This window comes from Taudactylus pleione, unplaced genomic scaffold (assembly GCF_031769625.1).
Source record: "Taudactylus pleione unplaced genomic scaffold, aTauple2 ptg000217l, whole genome shotgun sequence".
Taxonomy (NCBI): Eukaryota; Metazoa; Chordata; class Amphibia; order Anura; family Myobatrachidae; genus Taudactylus; species Taudactylus pleione.
Window position 1 is genome coordinate 3,615,144 of NW_028284619.1, and position 20,813 is coordinate 3,635,956.

The 20,813-nt window shown below is 43.1% G+C and overlaps 1 protein-coding gene across 1 annotated transcript in view; it reads left to right on the forward strand.

The window, feature by feature from the left end:
• Nucleotides 1–289: 289 nt before the first annotated feature.
• Nucleotides 290–20,813, forward strand: part of FGD3 (FYVE, RhoGEF and PH domain containing 3) — a 258,633-nt gene continuing 238,109 nt past the window's right edge. Inside the window, exon 1 of the mRNA XM_088478691.1 lies at nt 290–563. Within this exon, the coding sequence (XP_088334817.1) occupies nt 515–563 (49 nt within the window). The 5' untranslated portion in view covers nt 290–514. The remainder of the gene's footprint in view (nt 564–20,813) is intronic.

Sequence of the window (20,813 nt, forward strand, 5' to 3'; positions counted from 1 at the left end):
ACAGGTACACTGTAAAATTATTCCTGATGTGTCAACAACAAAAAAACATTCATATTAAAATAAAGAACAGTCCTGAAAACTGAGCAGTCTGTTGCCGGCTGCATATTATCTTTAACAGTAAAAAAAAAAAAAAAAAAAAATTTGTATTATATATTTATTAAGACATCTTTCATGCTCAATGCTTCTATTTCTTAAGGCAAAGACAAACTCTGCTGTACCATGATGACAGCCCAGAGTGTCTCCCACAATCCTCCCCTGCACTTGTGATTGGGCTGTGGGAGAGTGGGCTGGTGAGTTCCTCTCTCACTGAGAAGCTGCTCCTGCTGGGATATACACAGCATCAGAGACTGCTCTCAGCAGCAGGAGCCTCATCCATTGCAATGGTGTAGTCATGGTGTTGTTACTACTGATAGAAACTTCCTACATCTAAGGCATTGCTTCCTTGCTTCCAGAAAGGATCCAGTAAAGCATTAGAGTCCAGACATTTAATCCCTCTGGAGGAAGGCAGGGGACTATGAGCAGGATGACTGGGAACAGACCCAATATTCAGCCAGGGGCAGATGGTAAGTTTGAAAAACTTTTCTATTATTCTTTATTTATTTATTTTTTCTTTTTAATCCAATATGTTTATAAGCCACTTTAGGAAAACCGGATTTGCGCTTCACTATTTAACCTATGTTATTCCATCTCTGTTGCTGACTGATACTGGAAATCTGCAACAGGGGTTGTATTCCCAGGGAAAATGTGCTTTAACACAGCTGTTCGGTCAGTGTGTTTTAATTTGATGTCTGCACCAGGGAAATCCCTGACTAGGATTCAAAACAATGGTTCCGTGCTGGATTACTAATGAGAACCTCTGATGCAAAAATTTTAATCCTTTAATTTATTAGGATATGGGTTTTCTTGCGCCTTACTTCCCCGCCAACCATCCCTTAGACGAGTTTCTTCCTCAGTGATGATAGCAATCTGCGGGACATCTGACTTTGTATAGGATCTAGCTGACACATTCCTCTCTAGTAATATAAAGAGTATATTGTTTTTACTTAGAGCCTGCAGTCTAGGCTATTGAAAGCAGACGCTAAGATGTAAGTTAGGTTTTTGTGTGTTTTGATTTATTTTTATATCTCAGGATGTTTAAAAGATCAGATTTTCCTTACATAAAACTGACAAGGGTTCTGACTTTGTAAAACAAATGCATTACTTGTAGCTGTTTATTTAAATTAACCCAACGATTCCCAAATTCCTGTTTTAGGGTGTCAATTATTTAGAATATAATCGATCTAAAATATAATAAAAAAGTGTATCAGTCGAGATTCAAAATTCCATGAGGACTTGAGTACTTGCAGGGAAGGAGACATTAATTACAGTGCAGCAATACAAATCAGACATTGCATAGTATGTCTTCATTAAAGTGGGTACCTAATTATATGACAAAATATTAATATTTTTTATTTAATCAATTGGCAGTTCACTGTGTAAATCCCTTCAAACTGGGTACAAAATCAATTATACAAATAATGTGTTCCAATTATTTTAAAATTGCCTTTATATAGGAGGGTCAATTCCAGACTGCATCTGTGTGTGGTCATATTTGGGGAATTATTTTGCAGCTGGAACTATACTGTTACATTGAGACTGTACTATAGAGTGTAATTATATTTTGTGCACAAACAGCTATTCTATTCTTCCAGATATAACGAGCACAGATTATAACTGTAGATTCCAGACAGTTAATTACAGGCAAAAACATGTTGACAGTAATTAAAATGTGCTAAAGTGAGCAGGGAAATGCAAAAGAAACAATTACAAAAAATATTAATTGTAGTTCTTAGAGTGAACATTCAAATTCACGGACACTAATTATATCTCATACTATAGGAAACAATTTCAATCAATAAGGAGTAGCGGACGAGGTGGTGTCTTTCTATTGGAGATGAATGGATTAAGCTATACACACATCAACAAGTGTATAATGCTAGGTACACGCTGTGCAATAATCAGGCCGATAAACCAATTCTCGGCTGGTCGGTCAGATTATTGCATAGTGTGTACACAGCACCTGACGGTCGTTCACAAAACCGGTTGATTGGCTGCCGACGTTAGGATTGCTGCATGACGTTAGTCAGTCCCGACAAGCCAAGGTTGTGCAGCAAATGCAGTGTGTACAGGCATCGTCTGATAAACCGCATATACTGTAATAACATAACTTCAAGAAATGTATTTGTTATACAGGAATGATAATTATGTGGTATGTATACAGGAAATTGGATTTTCTCTGGATCGTTTCAGTTGTCAGAAAAAAAATTGTGGATTGTCCCTCAGGTGTGTAGCTAGCTTTAAGGTGGGTACACACCTAGTAGATATATCTGTAGATGATGGTCGTTCATATACACTGAACGACCATCATCTTCCAGGCATCTGCGGGTCCCGCTGGTCAGGGGGCGGATCCGCCACCTCCCTGCGGCTGCCGCTGCGTGTGTACGGGAGGTCGCAGACCGCCTGTACACACTTGCCCATGTACAGATACGTCTGAAGATATCCATCACAGCCGACACGATATGTCTGTGAACACCGTCGTTCACAGACATATTTCTGGTACACACTGGCCAACGGGCACCAGATATATTGGCCGACCAATTGATCGGCCAATATATCTGTCAGTGTGTACCCAGCTTTACTCTGTTCAACTTCTGACCCTGATTGGAAAAGACAAAGGTCAGAATATTTGGAGGTGACTTGTATCTGGTTTGCAAAGTACCCTCTTATGGCAGTGAATGGCTGAAAGATACCTATAGTGATTTATTTTAATTTTTATACTTTTTTTTATTTTTTTATAGTACTACACCAAACTATAATATAGCTCTCTTAGAGAAATCTGTCCTCGGTAGATTTTCAGATGTTGTCTCCTGTGGTCCATCTGTCTTAGTGGCACAAGCTGTGGTTATTATACAGGTGTGCCAGCGTAGCAACATAACCAAAAACACAAATTCACCAACAGCATGTTCTAGAGTTCTGCTACTGGCACAACCGGTGACTCAGGTAACCCCAGTGTCTTGTCCCCACAACAGGAATAAATATATATATATATCTCTTTATATCACACAAATAGTAAAGGAGAGGCAGCACTCGTTCAAATCCAATATAAGGTACAGGGTCCATAAATGACACTTACCCCATCCATCCAGACAAAGCAGAGACCAGCACTCACTTGTATACATTAACTTGTAGAAAGATTTATTATATGAACAGCAGGGTTCAAAATATCAAGCCTGAGAAGTGCAACATTGTGGATTCACTACAGAACTGCCCCCCCCCCCCCTCTAAGCTACCTACGTAGAATAAAGCAGTGGGTGCAGCCATCATTATCAAGGGCACATGTCCTGGCTGCTTATTGAAGAGAATGAAGGATAGAGAAATGATTTCGGTATACAGAGTTCATGTTTAAGAGCAGCACTTCTCCACTGGAGGTGGCAGTTTGTTTACCATTTACAGTATGTACAGTGTATATGGCTGCGCAATTTTTGAAAAATTGTCTGTGCATCAAGCTCATATATGACAGTGATGGGCCGCCTCTGCTACAATCTAACCTCAAAAAGTTACCTTTCATCTTAAAAATCAATTTAGACATATTTAATCAAAGAAAGAGACACTACCTGTCCTTAGAATATGCATGCAACTTAAACCCCCCACTCACCCCAAAACACACCTCGGACCTCTCACAATGCCCACTCACCCAAAACCAAAAAATGCCTCTCAGTCATTCTACTTTTCCCTAAACAACCCCTAGTACCCCTACTAATTTACTTACTAAGAGGGCCAATACACCAAGCAGAAACCGGTTGGAAGGCACACAGAATGGGTTGGTGGGCCTCCTGTTGCCCATCATTGATGTATGTACTCGATCATTCTGCCCATTCCTAAATACATAACTCTAAGGGGCTTATTTTATACAGTTGTTCCATGTGCACAAATGTGACCTGTAGCAATGGCACAGATGTTTGTTTTAATTCTGCAAGGTACACTAGAAGGGTATCTGGATGGAAGTTTGATAATGTTTAGATCGACCGTCATCATATGTCGACTGACAAATGGTTGACAATGCAGAAGATCGATAGGGTTGTTTTTTTTAAGGTGAGGGTCAGGCACTTGGGGGAAGGTTAGTTTTAGGCTGCCAGATGGGACGGTTAGGGTTAGGTTTAGACACTTGCGGGTGGGTTACGGTTAGCCATCATGGGTAGGGTAAGGGTTAAGAGCTAGGCTTAGGGTTACATTACAAAAAAAACATGTTGACCGTTTGTACTTGTCAACCATTTAAACACGTCCTTCTGCACTGTCGGCCATTTGTCAGTCGACCTTTTGACCATGCCGACCATCTGGTGTAGACCTATTGACTGTCGATCTAAACATTGTCTTTCTATTATACCACACCCTGCTAGAAGAATGACAGGTGCAGTATTCTTAATTGCTAGAGGTTACAGCATACCTGAGTAAATTGGCCACAAACAGAACACTACTTATTTTATGATGGGTCGCTTAGTACTTCTTGCTAATTACTCTTATGAACCAGTATTGGCGATCTATAGAGCTGCACCTATCCTCTGACTAACTCCAATAGACTACCCTTCTCTTTCACAGGCCTAAAATATGGCTAAGTGTCCGTGATTCTATGGAAGGACATAGCTTCTATTAGGGTACACTTTGTTAGCATCAGGTCGCTGTGCCGTGCACACCCTGCACCCCTATATAATTATACTTCCCTCTACCGAGTCCTGTTTCGGCTGCAGACTGGTCCCGAGTACCGAGTCACGGTGCTGCAGACTGAAATCGCCGGCCCACCTACCATTTTCCCAGTGATTTGCCCATACGCAATAGAGAAGTCTCTGGCAACATAGTCTGCTACACCATGTTCCTGGAGACGTGCGCAAGTGCAGTGCCAGAGAAGAGGGGGCCCGGATGGATTCTGCATATGTGCACCCTCCTCTCTTAAACTGCCCCTGGGTGCTGGATGTGCTGTGTGGGCCAAAAACCCTTCGCCTATTTTAGATACGCCACGGTCACGGCTTTATTCAGAGTCAGTCTTAAACACAATTTCAGGGATTTTTGAGTGCAGAGACTGGGGCTGGTATGGGCATAGAAAGTGGACATCAGTGTGACTATAGTGGGCATGTGGTCTCACACAAAGTACAATAAGGCGTAATCTGGGCGTGTAGTCTCAAATTAAGACTAATATGGCTGTTGAAAAGTATCAAAATGCAGCCTCCTCAAGGGGTCTGAGCTGTGCCAGCCCAGTCCCTGGTGTAATTGTAGAAGTTGGCAGTGATGATTTGGAAGATACTATTGATGATTGTACCTGTTTGGTGGAAACTGTGAAAAACACACCCATTTATTCAACTATAGTAAAACAACAGGAGCAGTGAATAATAAGTAATTTTACACTGCAAGGAACTCTCATTTTTCCACAAATAACCACTGAATCAAGCACAATTGGGGACAGGTAAGCCAGCACATATAATATAAGTGAGAAATGTAAATAAAAAACACACACATTTGCGTCTACTTTGAGGAGCAATTCTGACGTTCCAAGACACCAGGGTAATTATTAGGTGCACTGTCTGCCTATTAACCTCAATACATATCTTTGGTGTGCTGCGATTTTTGTATACTGTCCGTCCACTTTCATCTCAGCCAGGTATGACAAGGGAAGAGTGTCACAGCCAAGGGGAGTCATCTAGGACACAGAGATGCAACTATTTAAAAATTGCTATACAGGTTGAGTCTCCCATATCCAAATATTCCGAAATATGGAATATTTTTGGCATGTCCCAGATAATGAAACCTTTGATTTTTGATGGTTCAATGTACACAGACTTTGTCTAAGTCACAAATTATTTAAACTAGTGTATAAAATTACCTTCAGGCTGTGTGTATAAGGTGTATATGAAACATAAATTTAATTTCATTTCTCTACACAGACTTTGTTTGAGCCACAAAATTATTGAAATCATTGTATAAAATGACCCGCAGGCTGTGTGTATAAGGTGTATATAACACATAAATGCATTCTGTGTGTATATTTGGGTCCTACTCCCAAGATATTTCATTATGGTATGCAATTATTCCAAAATACGGAATATTCCATTATCCAAAATACCCCTGGTCCCAAGCATTTTGGATATGGGAGACTCAACCTGTATGAGATTCTTTCGGAATGACTCTTCCCGATAGGATGTAATCCCTCACGAGCAGAACTCTTCCTACCACTGCACCCATGTCTCACTGTTTCTCGTGCCCATGCTCTGGCCCGCCTCACACTGGTGCTGCTTATCACTGAGGCTCAATGTCTTGCCAATAGATGGATCTGCATTTCTATTTTCAGTTTATACTCTGTATATTTGTTGATTTGTCATTGTATAATTTCCTATAGTGTAGTTATGTTATTTTGTCTTGCTTGTGCATTGCTTAATAAATGTTTACCGTCTATGTACGGCTCTGCAGACCATTTGCTTCACTTAAAAAGATAAAAATGTTATGGTGCAAACACACGGTCAGATCTGCCAGATGAACGATTGAACGATTTTACCAATGATTTGAACGTTTGACTGTATTAAAATGAATGGAATCGTCGAAATCTGGCTGCAAACACATATCGTTATCTGACAAGCGGGAACGCGTATCGTTCATCGTTGCAGGCTCACGTCAGATTTTCTTTCAGATATGAACGATTTTTAAAATCGTTATCGTTCAGATCTGACAGAAAATCTGACCGTGTGTATGCACCATTAAATTTGTAAAATATTTCAAAATTGTTTTGCGCATTGGTAATAATTGGTCACTGCAAATGTGTATTTGTGTCATGATAAGCTTCCTTCCTGTGACAACAAAGAAACATTGGTTACAAAATGCACCATGTAATACTGTCTGACATAGAAACGAAACTGACAATCCGTTCTATGTTTTTAATGTGGCCACTCAGCTGTCACGCTCCATGTACGGCTTATATAATACAGCTGAGCCATAGTTATTAATGAACATTTGTTTTGTTTTTCAACAGCTGTAGAACAGCTAGAGGAGAGCCAGAGATTTGACAGATGTAAGGCACCTTCTGATTTGGGGCTGGCATGTGCAGTATGAGCTTTCTAATGCATCCACGCCAGCAGCTGTGATTTGTGTGAGATGTTTCGGTCAGCCGGGGTTAGGTGCCTTAGGGTGGGCAGCAAGATGGCCGTTAGTAGAACTCAGCGGCTAGGCCCAGAGATGGATGTAGCTGGCACGTGTAGTGCAGTCACATTGGACAGCTGTGATTTGTGTGAGATGTTTCAGTCAGCGGGGTTAGGTGCCTTAGGGTGGGCAGCAAGATGGCCGTTAGTAGAACTCAGCGGCTAGGCCCAGAGATGGAAGTAGCTGGCACGTGTAGTGCAGTCCCATTGGACAGCTGCCGTGCAGTTGGCATGTGTCATGTTCTGCAGCATTTTGTGTTATGCAGTGTAGTGTAGTGAAGCATTTCACAACAAAAACTTTGCAGAACAACACATTAGTGGTAGCCGGTGCATGGAAGCGATAAACATGCTTTTCTTTATTTACAGTCAGGTGCATAAATATTGGGACAGTGACAGAATTTTCATATTTTGGCCTCTATTCACCACCACAAAGGCTTAGAAATGGATCAAACAATGGATCAAACAAGATGTGCTTTAACTGCAGACTTTCAGATTTCATTTGAGGGTAATTACATCCAAATCAGGTGAACGGTGTAGGAATTACAACGGTTTCTATATGTGCCTCCCACTTTTTAAGGGGCCACAAGTAATGGGACTATCAACTCAAAAGCTATTTCATGGACAGGTGTGGGCTATTCCCTCATTATTTCATTATCAATTAAGCAGGTAAAGGTCTGGAGTTGATTCTAGGTGTGACATTTGCATTTGGAATCAGTTGCTGTCGATTCTCAATATGAGATCCAAAGAGCTGTCACTATCAGTGAAGCAAGCCATCATTAGGCTGAAAAATCAAAACAAGCCCATCAGAGAGATAGCAAAAACATTAGGTGTGGCCAAATCAACTGTTTGGAACATTCTTAAAAAGAAAGAACGTATCGGAGAGCTCAGCAACACCAAAAGACCCGGAAGACCAAGGAAAACAACTGTGGTGGATGACAGAAGAATTATTTCCCTGGTGAAGAAAAACCCCAGTTGGCCAAATCAAGAACAGTCTCCAGGAGGTAGGTGTATATGTGTCAAAGTCAACAATCAAGAGAAGACTTCACAAGAATGAATATAAAGGGTTCCCCACAAGATGTAAACCATTGGTGAGCCTCAAAAACAGGAAGACCAGATTAGAGTTTGCCAAACAACATCTAAAAAAGCCATTACAGTTCTGGAACAACATCCTATGGACAGATGAGACAAAGATCAACTTGTACCAGAGTGATGGGAAGAGAATAGTATGGAGAAGGAAAGGAACTGCTCATGGTCCAAAACATACCACCTCATCAGTGAAGCATGGTGGTGATGGTGTCATGGCGTGGGCATGTATGGCTGCCAATGGAACTGGTTCCCTTTTATTTATTGGTGATGTGACTGCTGACAAAAGCAGCAGAATGAATTCTGAAGTGTTTCGGGCAATATTATATGCTCTATTCAGTCAAATGCTTCAGAACTCATTGGACGGCGCTTCACAGTGCAGATGGACAATGACCCGAAGCATACTGCAAAAGCAATCAAAGAGTTTTTTTAAGGCTAAAAAGTGGAATGTTATGCAATGGCCAAGTCAATCCCCTGACCTGAATCCGATTGAGCATGCATTTCACTTGATGAAGACAAAACTGAAGGGAAAATGCCCCAAGAACAAGCAGGAACTGAAGACATTTGCAATAGAGGCCCGGCAGAGCATCACCAGGGATGAAACCCAGCGTCTGGTGATGTCTATGCATTCCAGACTTCAGGCTGTAATTGCCTGCAAAGGATTTGCAACAAAGTATTAAAAAGTGAAAGTTAGATTTAGATTTATTTACTTTGTCCCATTACTTTTGGTCCCTTAAAAAGTGGGAGGCACATATAGAAACCGTTGTAATTCCTACACCGTTCACCTGATTTGGATGTAATTACCCTCAAATTAAATCTGAAAGTCTGCAGTTAAAGCACATCTTGTTTGTTTAATTTCAAAGCCATTGTGGTGGTGAATAGAGACCAAAATATGAAAATTCTGTCAATGTCCCAATATTTATACACCTGACTGTATATACATATTGAACAATAAGAACATATAGAAAGACTGAAGTTATGGGAAAGACACACAACCATATAAAATAGCACTGAGAGTTAAGTGAAGGTAACCTGGGAGAGGGAGGGAAGAAACATGCTTATTTTATATGATACATAATGAAAGAATTTTTAAGCCAAAAATGATTCTTCTTGAAGCAAAGCCCTTTCTATCAATGCTGTATTACATACCGATTCCCTGTAAGTATCCATTTGGTTCTTACAGTACAAGAGTATTATCCATCCCTGTCAGTGCAGCATAACAGTTTGAGCTCAGCATGCAAAGTGCTACAAAGCCACCACAGTTGAGGAGCAAAAACATTGGATGAAAAATATGTTTGAGTTGACGCAGTACCCACCGGTTTCAGGGCCTGATTCAGTAATGATTGCTAATGCAACTGCGTAAGCAGATCGAGCGATTGTTAGCCATTGCGCATGCGCATAAGCTGTGGATGCATTAGGGGTAGGAGGGATGGTGTCTGCAGCAAGCCATTCTCAGTCCTCAGCCCCTCATCACCTTCCTCAAATTCATCCTGTCATCACTATCTTCAGCCCAAAAGCCCCTCATCACCTTCCCCAGAGCCCCATCACCTTCCCCATCCCTCTTCACCTTCCTCAGCCTCCAACCTCCTTCATTTTCCTCAGCCCCAAACCCCCTAGACCTTCCTCATCCCCTACCCCTTCCTCTGCCCCTTACGCAATACCCAGCCTCTCACCACCGCAGTCCACTGTGTAGGATTGGACTACTGTAACCTTCTCCTATCTGGCCTCCCCAACTCCCACCTCTCCTCTCCAGTCTGTCCCCAATGCTGCTGCTCGACTCATCTTCCTCTCCAAATGCTCTACATCTGGCTCCCCTTCCCTTTTAGAACCCAATTCAAGGTTCTCACACTTGCTTACAAAGCCCTCACCCATTCCTCTCCCATTTACATCTCTGACCTCATCTCCCTCCACTCTCCTGGCCGCCCCTTTGCTCAACTAATGCATGCCGCCTCTCATGCCAACTGATCACTTCCTCCAACTCCCACCTCCAAGATTTTACCCGTGCTGCTCCCGACCTTTGGAACTCTGGACCTCATTCAGAGGCGGTCGCACGGAGCGATTGGACGTAGTGAGTGATGTTTTTTCAACTGCGCATGCATGTACCTGGCAGTGCGCGTGCCCAAGCTTGTCTTCCCAACCGCAATCTTCTTGCTCGCTAGTCACTACGAGGTCGTAGCTGTGATTGCCATTTCGTACCGTTTGTGAGTGGTTACAGGCGAAGGTGCTTGTGAATGGGGGTGTGGTGGTGCGCACGCAGGCGTGGTTGACCTTAAAAAGGGCGTTTTAAGGGCGTGCATATATTACTGAGCGAGTCATCACACACGTCATCTCATTGCAATAACGACGCTACTGCTCGCAGAGCTAAAGGTGCCCACACACATAGCGATATTTTACACGATGTGGCCGATTCCGACGAATCGTGACGACAGATCGTGTAAAATATGGCCAAATCGTGAGGAAATCGTGAGTCCTAACTCACGATCACGATGCGAGTCCCCGCTGGTCGCACATCGCATCGTCAGATCTGCCGTGCAGTAGGGCAGAGCTGACAATCTGGGACAAAATGCACTGGGGGGAAAAAAAAAAAAAGTTAAGAAGCACGATAGATCTTATGCTTTTTACTCCAAATAGTGTGTAGGAGGTGCCGGGGAGCTGCCGGGGGAGAGTTCAGGGGAAATCGCACACATCGTGGGATCGTGTGCAGATCGGTATGTGTGTGGGCACCTTAAGGGTAGCCCAGGGTCTACCTTAAGCATTGCGAGTGCTGGCGATGGTTACTGCCTCAACCGATGTTTGTAGGCAATTAACAATGTAACAGGTGTTAATCGTGCTGACGTAGGTTGCCGCCTGCGACCGACTCTGAATTAGGCCGTAGAGATAGGAGGTGTGCTTTCATTGTTGTGGTTGTTTCCGCGCTTACGATGTGCTTTGCGACTGAGCGCTCGTTTTGCATATTCTCAGTCACTTTGGGTGCGACCATCAACCTGGCCGCTCGCTATAGCTGTGGGTGGCCGCACAAAAAATAAAAAAAAATGCCGTGATTCAGAGTGAGCGCTCTTTCAGAGCGTCCCTCTCTGAATCAGGCCCTGAGTGTGGACATACATGTAATATGTCTATGCTGTGTGTGTATATTCATGTCACATATATCCCTGCGGTGGTCGCGTGTGCTGAGCTGCAGTGGAGGCTGCTCGTGGCTGCTGAGCAGCAGCCACAGCAGTCTCCTATGCCTGTGGGGGGGGGAGCGATCACACTGATCGTGCCCCCCTGGCTTTGGGCAGGGCTGAGGGGGCCCAGAGCGCCCCCCTCCCCAGGATCCCGCCATCAACCAAGTGATCAGTTTTTGCAAAGAAAGCCGTTACTTGGATCAGTGGATGCCCGTGATTAATCTCCCAGAGCGGTGATCTCCTTTCCGGATGGATCCCAGGACTCTTCTTTGTTTTAAAATAAAAAAATCTTTTTTTTCTTTTCGGGAAGGGGGTGTGGCCACGCCTCCCGCGATTAGGCCATGCCCCCTATTACCCGGGCCCGCCCCGGCTCTCAGCGGGCCTGGTCACAATGGTCAAGACCATCATGACCATCGGGCTTGTGATGAGAAGCTGTCCCACTGACATCACCGATGATGTCAGTGGGGCCGCCCACAAAAGGCAGGCATTCGCTTGGGAACGCCTCCGTTTGTGAAGTCACCCCCCCGGCCACGCCTACCAAATGGGGCGACCTGTCAATCACCATCGACAGCTCGCCCCCTTTGGTGCGAGACCTGGAGCGACGGAGCAGCTGTCGCTAGCCGGGTCTCGCGCATGCGCGCGACAGAGCCGGCGCCGTCGTGCGCATGCCCAGTGGCCAAACATTGACCCGGTTGCGAGCTCTCAGCGTTTGGGACAGGGTCTGAATCGGGCCCTCAGTGCACAGCTATAGATTGATTGTATCTACACACACTGCATGGACATATTACATGTATGTACACTCACTTGGACCCCGGGGAAGGTGTTCTTGAGGAGATTGGCCATCTTCTTGTTGGAGAGCAGATCCCCTCGAGTCATCTTGACATCCGCTCCCTCCCTGGTCTTCCCCTTCAGGTTCTCGTTCAGCTTGTTGCTCTCCCACATGGTCTTCATCTCCACGCCGCCGAGCTCTGCAGCCTGCACTGACACCGCCAGCAGCTCACGCAGGGCCACGACGCTGCACACCCGCTGCCCTGAGTCTGGCATTTCCGCCGCCCACTCCACCAGAAAGAAGGAGGGGAACTTCCAAGTCATGACCCCCCAGCGGCTCAGTGTCTCATCATACACTGCATGATAGTTGCTGCCTCCCGGCCCGTCCTGAGTGTGCGGCGTTCTGCTGCTGCTGCCCTCCGTGGCCCCGCTTTGTGCCCGTCTGGACTTCGGGGGCCCGGTACGGGTGTACCCTTAGTTCCCCCCTATCGCTGGGCCTGCTATTGCCTAGTCCCGGCCACAGACTTACTGCTCCAAAGTTCCAAACTGTGTTGAAGTGCTGGGGGGGGTGGGGTGGGGCTGAGCCTGAGTGACGTGAATGGGCCAGCTCCTCCCCAAGCCTTAGCACTGCAGTCGGAGTCTTGTTACCTTGAACGGCCCAGCCAGAGGGGGAGGAGGCCCTGGGGAGGGGCCACTCTCTCGACCCCTCCCCTCTCCTGCTTAAATTCCGGCCCTCCCCTCCCGGCTTCTTTCCATTCATACCAACCATAGTGCGGCTGCACTGGCTGATGTTCTTGGGCGCCGGGGATGTGACATGGTCACGTCACGATCGCTTGACCATCACCGTGGCGCCTACTGTGGGTGGAAGGAGCTGGAGGAGCAGAGGTAGCCATTTTCCTGCGCAGCAAGCAGGACTAGGCAGGCAAAAAAAAAAAAGTTTAAGAGAACTGGGTTTTTTTTGCATACTATATGTGCTTTATTTAGTATGCCGCTGCAGCAGCAGTGACCAGTGACCATTGCTGCATGATATAGATACTGTCTGGTCACTGCACCTTAGAGTTTCAGAATATTTTTCATAGCACACTTAGGCCAAAATTTTCTTATTGAAATATTAAGTAAACTGTGCTTATTCTTTAGTGTCAGTTATGGTTTCACTTTTGTTTGTCCACAGATTTTCTGATTGGAAGCCACAAGCACTGGTTTTGCCTATTACATTTACCATAAATCATTTTTGCCTATTACATTTACCATAAATCATTTGATTTATTTATGTTACTGATGTCGCCCTGCAGAGTTTACAGCAGCACAGAGTATATCAGGAGAAGAGTGATGTGTTAGTGAAGACGGGGCTGCATGTGACAGGGACGGAAACCCCCAGTGTGCCCCACTGCCTACCCCCCTCCTCTAGTGATCAGGATCCAGACTGTGCCCTTGAATTATACATATCTGACATTATAATGCACAGGACTATGGTGTATATTCTACAGTGTATTGCTGTTATTATTCTGGCACTTTAACATGCACTAGCAATATTTATGTTATATATTTATCAAGGGGCCTAGACCATGAACTCTGTAATGGTTAGCCAAGCTTCTAGGCATGGGCCCCTACCACTGCATTCCCCCTCTGGGCCCTTCGTGACCCAGTCCGACACTGACCAGTGACATGATGTGAGGAGGGGAAATTGGGGTGCGGGGTGCCAGGAATGGGGGGACCCAAAGCGTATTCTTGCACCTGGGCCCACCACTCTCTAGTTCTGCACTGAGGGCCCGATTCAGAGCCTCTCGTAAGCGGCCGCTCGTTCACTCTGAGCGATGTTCGCACAACTGCGCATGCGTATGGTTCGCAATGTTAATGCGCAAACCAGTCATTGCGGTCGGAAATCGTGCGCTCATAAAACAACGAGGGGCTGCTAATTTGATTGACAGAATGTACCGTTTGTGGGTGGTAACAGGGGAAGGTGCTTGAAAACGGGAGAGTGGAGATCCAAACGCAGGCGTGCCAAACGGTCAAAACGGCGTTTAATGGGAGTGCATAATTAGTAAAGGAGCGTCATCGACCACGTCACTTGGTTGTCTTTTAGCCTGAACTGCTCGCAGTGATAGCGGGAAGTAAATTCTACCACAAGCACTGCGAGCAGTTCAGATGCCTTTCGATGTTACTGATTAATTTAATAAATAATGGAGATGACGTGTGATGCGAACGGCAAAGGGGCGTCTTTACAAAACAGCGAGCGCATTTTTCGGACATTCGCTCAGGCATAGAGGCGTCAACACACCGCAAAGAGCGAGCGCTCAATTTAAATATCCGTCCCCTTTTTAAGAATTAGCATCCGCAAATAGCGTCCGGGTCTGAATCAGGCCCTGAGTTCAAGTAAATTGAAAGGTAATACTTTCGTATAGTTATGTTATGGTTATGGTAAAACACCTGTACACCTCAGAATTTAGTATTAAATCCCTGGTGACCCCAGTAACGAATTCTCCAAACTTGCTCTTTCCCCTTTTGTGCATGACTTCAGTGTGAAGTCCCTCTGAGGAAGGATACATCACACTCTTTGACGTTGTCCAATCTGGACAGGATGTGTGCCAGTCACTCCATGGCATCGCACCTAGAGATAGTCATCGTTGATTGATTGCTGTTGATGGATTTGCCATTGATGGCAGAGATCCGATGGTCCTCCGCCATCGATGATAGTCTGTCAGCAATGTTTTTATTTTCAGATGCACGGGGCACAGAGGTTAGCTCTTCATCGCCAAGCTTCACCGCCCTAAATCTGATTGGCCCATGGCCCGCCGTGCTCCCCATCAGAACAGGGTGTGACCATGGTATGTTGGGACATGGCCCTCTCCTAAATGAAAAGCCACCACTAACTAGTGTGCACAGTATCTGCTCACCACAGTGAGTGGGACATACCTCCCAACGCTCTCAGCAGTCAGGACGGTGGGACAATCTTCTCAAATCAAGACTGCCCGGCTGGAAGTGGGACATTTGGCTAGTGCGGGGTGCTAGTACTGTCATAGTAATAAAAGGTCCTTATAGAAGTTCCTGTCTGTTTTTAATTTGATAAATCCTCACTTGAGGTTTGAGAATAATCCTTGGGGTTTAGGTGGGAATGATAGAACCGCTCTATACTGCTGATTTGCAGAATCACTGTGTGAAGGATAATTGGGTCCTGAGCAGATTGAATGGGAAATGCCTGGCATCAAATCTCGTGTGTGTAGTTTAAGAATATCATTTGCCTTCAGTAATACACTCTGATTTCAGTCTTCAGCTGAGGCAGACTTCAAGGGAAGGTCATATTTAAACAGATTAGGGTTTAAGTAGATAATTCTTGCGTGCTCAAGGAAGACATGCTAATTAGAATATTTCATTTACTCATCTTTAATGTGTGTGCTGAGAATTTAAAAACTTGACTTCAATTAAATGACTTATGACAGATAACTTGCCATGTTTTATATAAAATATGTATATAATTGCCAGGTAGGTGCTTTTTCTACGATATATAATGCTGTTCTGTACCATGGACTCTAAGGGGTGTATTTACTAAAGTGCGGGTTTTTAGAAGTAGAGCTGTTGCCCACAGCCACCAATCAGATTCTAGCTACTATCTTCTAGAAGGTGCTAGATAAATAAGTAGAATCTGATTGGTCCAAGCCAGGAGTTGTGAGCATCAGCCAATATTAATAATAATCATAATAATAATATTATTATTATCACCTGTCTTTATAAACCAATAAATCTCTAGGGGGCACAATGTTTTCTGGTACATGGTCCACATTAGGAGGTTGAGGTTATATGAAAGGTTGGTGCCAAAATAAAAACTTGCCTAAAAATTTAAGGTATGTAGCATTTACACTTAGAAAATACAGTTACGACTTACCTCTCAACACTGTGCAAGTCAGCGTAGGGATAGAAGTGTGTGTGTGTGTGTGTGTGTTGCGTATCTTTTGTGTAATTGCTCTGCGTATGGTCAGAAAAGGAAAGCACACATACTCCTATGGAAAATTGTGTGATTATGACTAGAGATGTGAGCGGACCCTCGTGTTATGGTAAAATCACCCACAAATGTTATGGTTTGGGCAAATCAAGTGTTAATGTTCGGATTCGGTTTTGGTTTTGTATTTAATTAAAATTGATAAAAACAGCTAAAACCATGTCATTTGGATCTGATTGAAAAACCCAATCTCGGGTTTTGGGTTTTTCAATCTCAGTTCCGAAATTACAGCAGACCTGTGCTGGCACTTGGTTCTACTCAGAAACCCCAAAAGTGATCCGAGCCGGGAATCCATTTGATTCTGTACCCCAAAGTTCAGTTGTGTTCAGATTTCAGGAAAATCGAACAGCATATCTCTAATTATGACCCTTATGCTTGTTTGCGGCTGGTGTGGAGCGACAGAGACGAGAAGGGGCGATTTCTAACGTAGGCTGAGGACATGTTCCCGCAGTACAGACATACTGTATATATCTGAGAAAGCTGTATTAACTATGGGTGGTTGAGAGCAGGGGCAGTTGCCTGATGATGATGAACCACTTGATTGGCTGATTGCGAATGCAGTTTAGATTTTTAGATTGCTTGGGCCTCCATTATGCGCGTGTGTGTGTGTTTTAGAAAAAAAAAGTCGTGCATGGAGAGGAGAGATGTACCTGCCGCACTACAGAGGTATTTTACATGTTATTGGTGCCTAATAGCGAATGCTTATTTTGCTAGCAAAAACGTGTATGTGATGTATGCTGGAGTAAACCCAGCGCATATGTTACTGGGACGATATTGCAGGGATGTAACTGTGGCTTTTTTTTTTTTTTTTAATGAACACCTTTTACGTCTGCGATTTGTGGTGCACCTGCTGCCGCCTCTGCTTCAGCGTTCCAGACATTGAGCAGTTATGGAGCATACACACGGTCAGATTTGTCAGATGAACGATCTGAATGATTTGATGAACGATTTGACCAACGATTTGAACTATGAACGATTTCTGACTGCATTAAAATGAATGGAATCGTCCAAATCTGACTGCAAACACATCAGATGTCAGATATCGTTATCTGACCATCGGGAACGCGCATCGTTCATCGTTCAGACATGTCAGATATGTCAGATTTTCCTTCAAATATGAACGATTGAACAATTTTTTAAATCGTTATTGTTCAGATCTGAAGAAAAATCTGACCGTGCCTATGCTCCATTAGACTGGTGCGGAGCTCAGAGACTTGGTAAATGCAGGTAATGAGCACGTTTTGTCCAATAAAACTTACTCTGTGGTAGAATCCACATCTAGTTACATGTAGTTGGTGTGGTCCTGGCACAAAATAAGCTAGCCAATCCATTCCACTGTAACATATTTAGCCCACCTCCCCTCTGTAGGTAACATTCTCCCTACACCCCTCCCTCCTTTCCCCTACCCTAAAGCTACACAATTACACTATACACCCTCTTACCCATCCCGTAGTAACATGTTCCCACCAGCACCAGCCTTTAGTAACACCTTCCCCTTCATATTTCTTATTTTTCTCACCAGACTCTAGTACAGGGATAACCAGGCAACGTATCAGTTGGAGATACAGGGGGCCGTGGGATGCCGGGACAGGAATACTGGAGTAGTATGCACAGACAGACAGATTGCATTTCCGTCCCAGAATTATTGAAAAGTAGCATATAAAATTATTTTACAGCAAAACTGGAACATTCGCTGCGTCACGCAACTTTTAGTTTACACCATTTTGTTTTTTAATGACCGGGTCTCTTTATTATAGGTAACAAATACATTTTTTATTTTGAGTAATGACATTTTTAGCGTGCTCATTGAACTTTACTTGATAAGTTTCTGACACACACGCAGGGGAATATTCGTCCTGGAAATTAATATTCATTATTGTTCTAGCTAGCACGTAAAAATTACTCTAGTGTTTCCCAATCTCCACGTTTTACTGGATGCAATTAGGTATTCAGTCCCTAGCAGATTTTCTTTCCCCGTCCTCTATTTTACCGTTTTCTGATTTATGTGCTAAATTTGAATTGGGCCCATCAGCTTGGTTTTATAATCTTCAACTCCATCACTGGATAGCTCAATTTAATACCGGCTCCTCCATGCTCCAGTCACAACCAGACCAAATTCTAAATAGACTATCTAGATCCTCTTCCCGTGGAGCCATCTCCTTTTGGTACTTACTGTTGTCCCCTGCTGACCAGACGACCAAATCTTCTGTTCAGCTTTGATGGGAGGCTGATCGTCAATGTTCCTTTACCCTTAACCAATGGGAATCTATCCATTTAGCCTCTTTTTCCCTATCTAAATGCACTAATCACGCTGAAATGCATATTAAACTCCTAAACAGACTATATTTGACACCTACTAAACTACATGGGATATGGCCAACGGTTTCTAAATTTTGCTGGCGTTTATGCCACTCTGAAGGTACGATTTTTCATATTTTTTGGAACTGCCCCTCTTTACGCCCTTTTTGGACAGAAGTATTTTCCCTTATACAGGAAGTTTTAGGTCTCACATTGCCTCTAGATCCCTCTCTAGCCCTTTTACATTGGTACCCTCTCACTATTCCCAAACCTGCTCATTATGTTCTTGGTCATATTTTAATATCTGCTAGGGCTACAATAACCCAACATTGGAAGTCCCCTTCCCCCCCATTTGCCAAAGTTGTTACAAAAACTCAATTTCATTTCGAAATGGAGACTAGGGATGCCAATTACTCTACGGCTGATGGTAGAGGTGCCCCCTCTGTGAGAATTAGCCCTCTGGACCCGTCTTCCCTTTGCAATCTAAATGAACCACCCTCTGGAAATTCAGATGTTTAGGCTATCTATTTGCTATATTTTGTATTGTAATAATTGTTAGATATTTATGGATGTCCTGTTCATACCTTATAATTTTCATTGTTATTGTGTTTTCTTTAACCCCCTATGCCCCTTTCTCCTTTTTCTGTACCCCATTTTTTCTATTTTATTCTCAATAAAAATTTATTAATGGGAAAAAAAAAAATGACTCTACAGAACTGGGGAGAGTCGTTGGACAGTTTGTGGACATGGAAATGGAAATCGTGAACTATGATCTGATAAGTTTTGACATCATAAAGTGGAAAAAAATATATTATCCCCTATGAGTTTATTAATAGACATAGTTTTGTTTATCCTATGATTTGGGAGGGGTGTTCAAACCTTGGATATCTCTTCTATATGTACATATGGACCTTGGGCTCAGCATGTAAAATATCAAGGTTCAGTATTATACTTTATTCGCTGTGTGTCATGGATAGTGGACTAGACAATGGCAGATAAACAGGTATGTGATGTGTAATCCAGTGTGTAAATCACTGGTAAGATTTATTTTTTCAGCTGTAATGTGTTCACTAGAAGTACAATTACTTTTCTTAAATCTGAAGTTTGCATAGAGACCTCTCCTCCTTTCAACTGCTGCCTTTTGGTTTTAATGTTACATTACAGCTACTGCGAGGCTGCTCTAACAAGACATTAATCTAAATGACTTCTCCATGGTTGCACTGATATATCTGCATCTGCATCTGTATATGACTGTGAACTGTAAATCATTTTTCCAACCAGTGAATTTTGGTGTCAGTTGAATAATGATGGGGGAAATGTCAATTTTTATTAGTAGTTGAAACTTTAGTCTTTACTGTAATGTAGTCAGCAGTGTGTCCTATATTTATACTCCAGTTCAATCATGAAATGCATATTTATTTATTTTACTAACAGTAGTTGGTCTTATTGTGTATTGATATTATTGGTATTATGTTATATGTCATAACATGTAAGTGTGAATAACGTTTATACATTGCTTAGAATGTTCCTCGGGCGTTATATTGGGGCATAAAAATACAATTAAATCATAGCAGAAGGCTATGATAATAATAATAAATGTATCATAGCCTATATATTTCAGTAATGAAATGCATATTTATTTATTTTACTAACAGTAGTAGGTCTTGTGTATTGTTATTATTGGTACTATGTTATATGTCATAACATGTACCAAGTGTGAATAACGTTTATAATGTTCCTCGGGCATTATATTGGGGAATAAAAATACAATGAAATCATAGCAGGAGGCTTTTTTTTAAATAAATAAATGTATCATTGCGTGTATATATATATATATATATATATATATATATATATATATGTATATATATATATTTTTTTTTTACTTTTGCTTTTATACACTTCTAAACATTAACTGCAAATGTTTCACACATGAAACAATAAATTCTTATCTTACTATTTTCCATCAATAACACTTTTTAAATGGAAACTTGTTTTCCCTGTATCAGGAATGGGTGGGTTCCGTCTGAATGGAAAAAAACAAAACCCAATAATGTTAATAAAGAACATGTCTGGGAGAGCTGCCCCTCTGACGAAATAGGTTGATTTGATCAAATTTGAGCCCATCTAAACCAGCAGAGAGTGAACCTACCCAGCATGAGTCTCAGACCATAGTCCCTGCGTTTTACCATAATATCAAAGGACTGATGAGTAAATCTTGTGCGTTATTCAGGTGGGCCTTTTGTGCACTACCAGGACTCTAACAGATTGCTCAGGCTTAGGGACAGT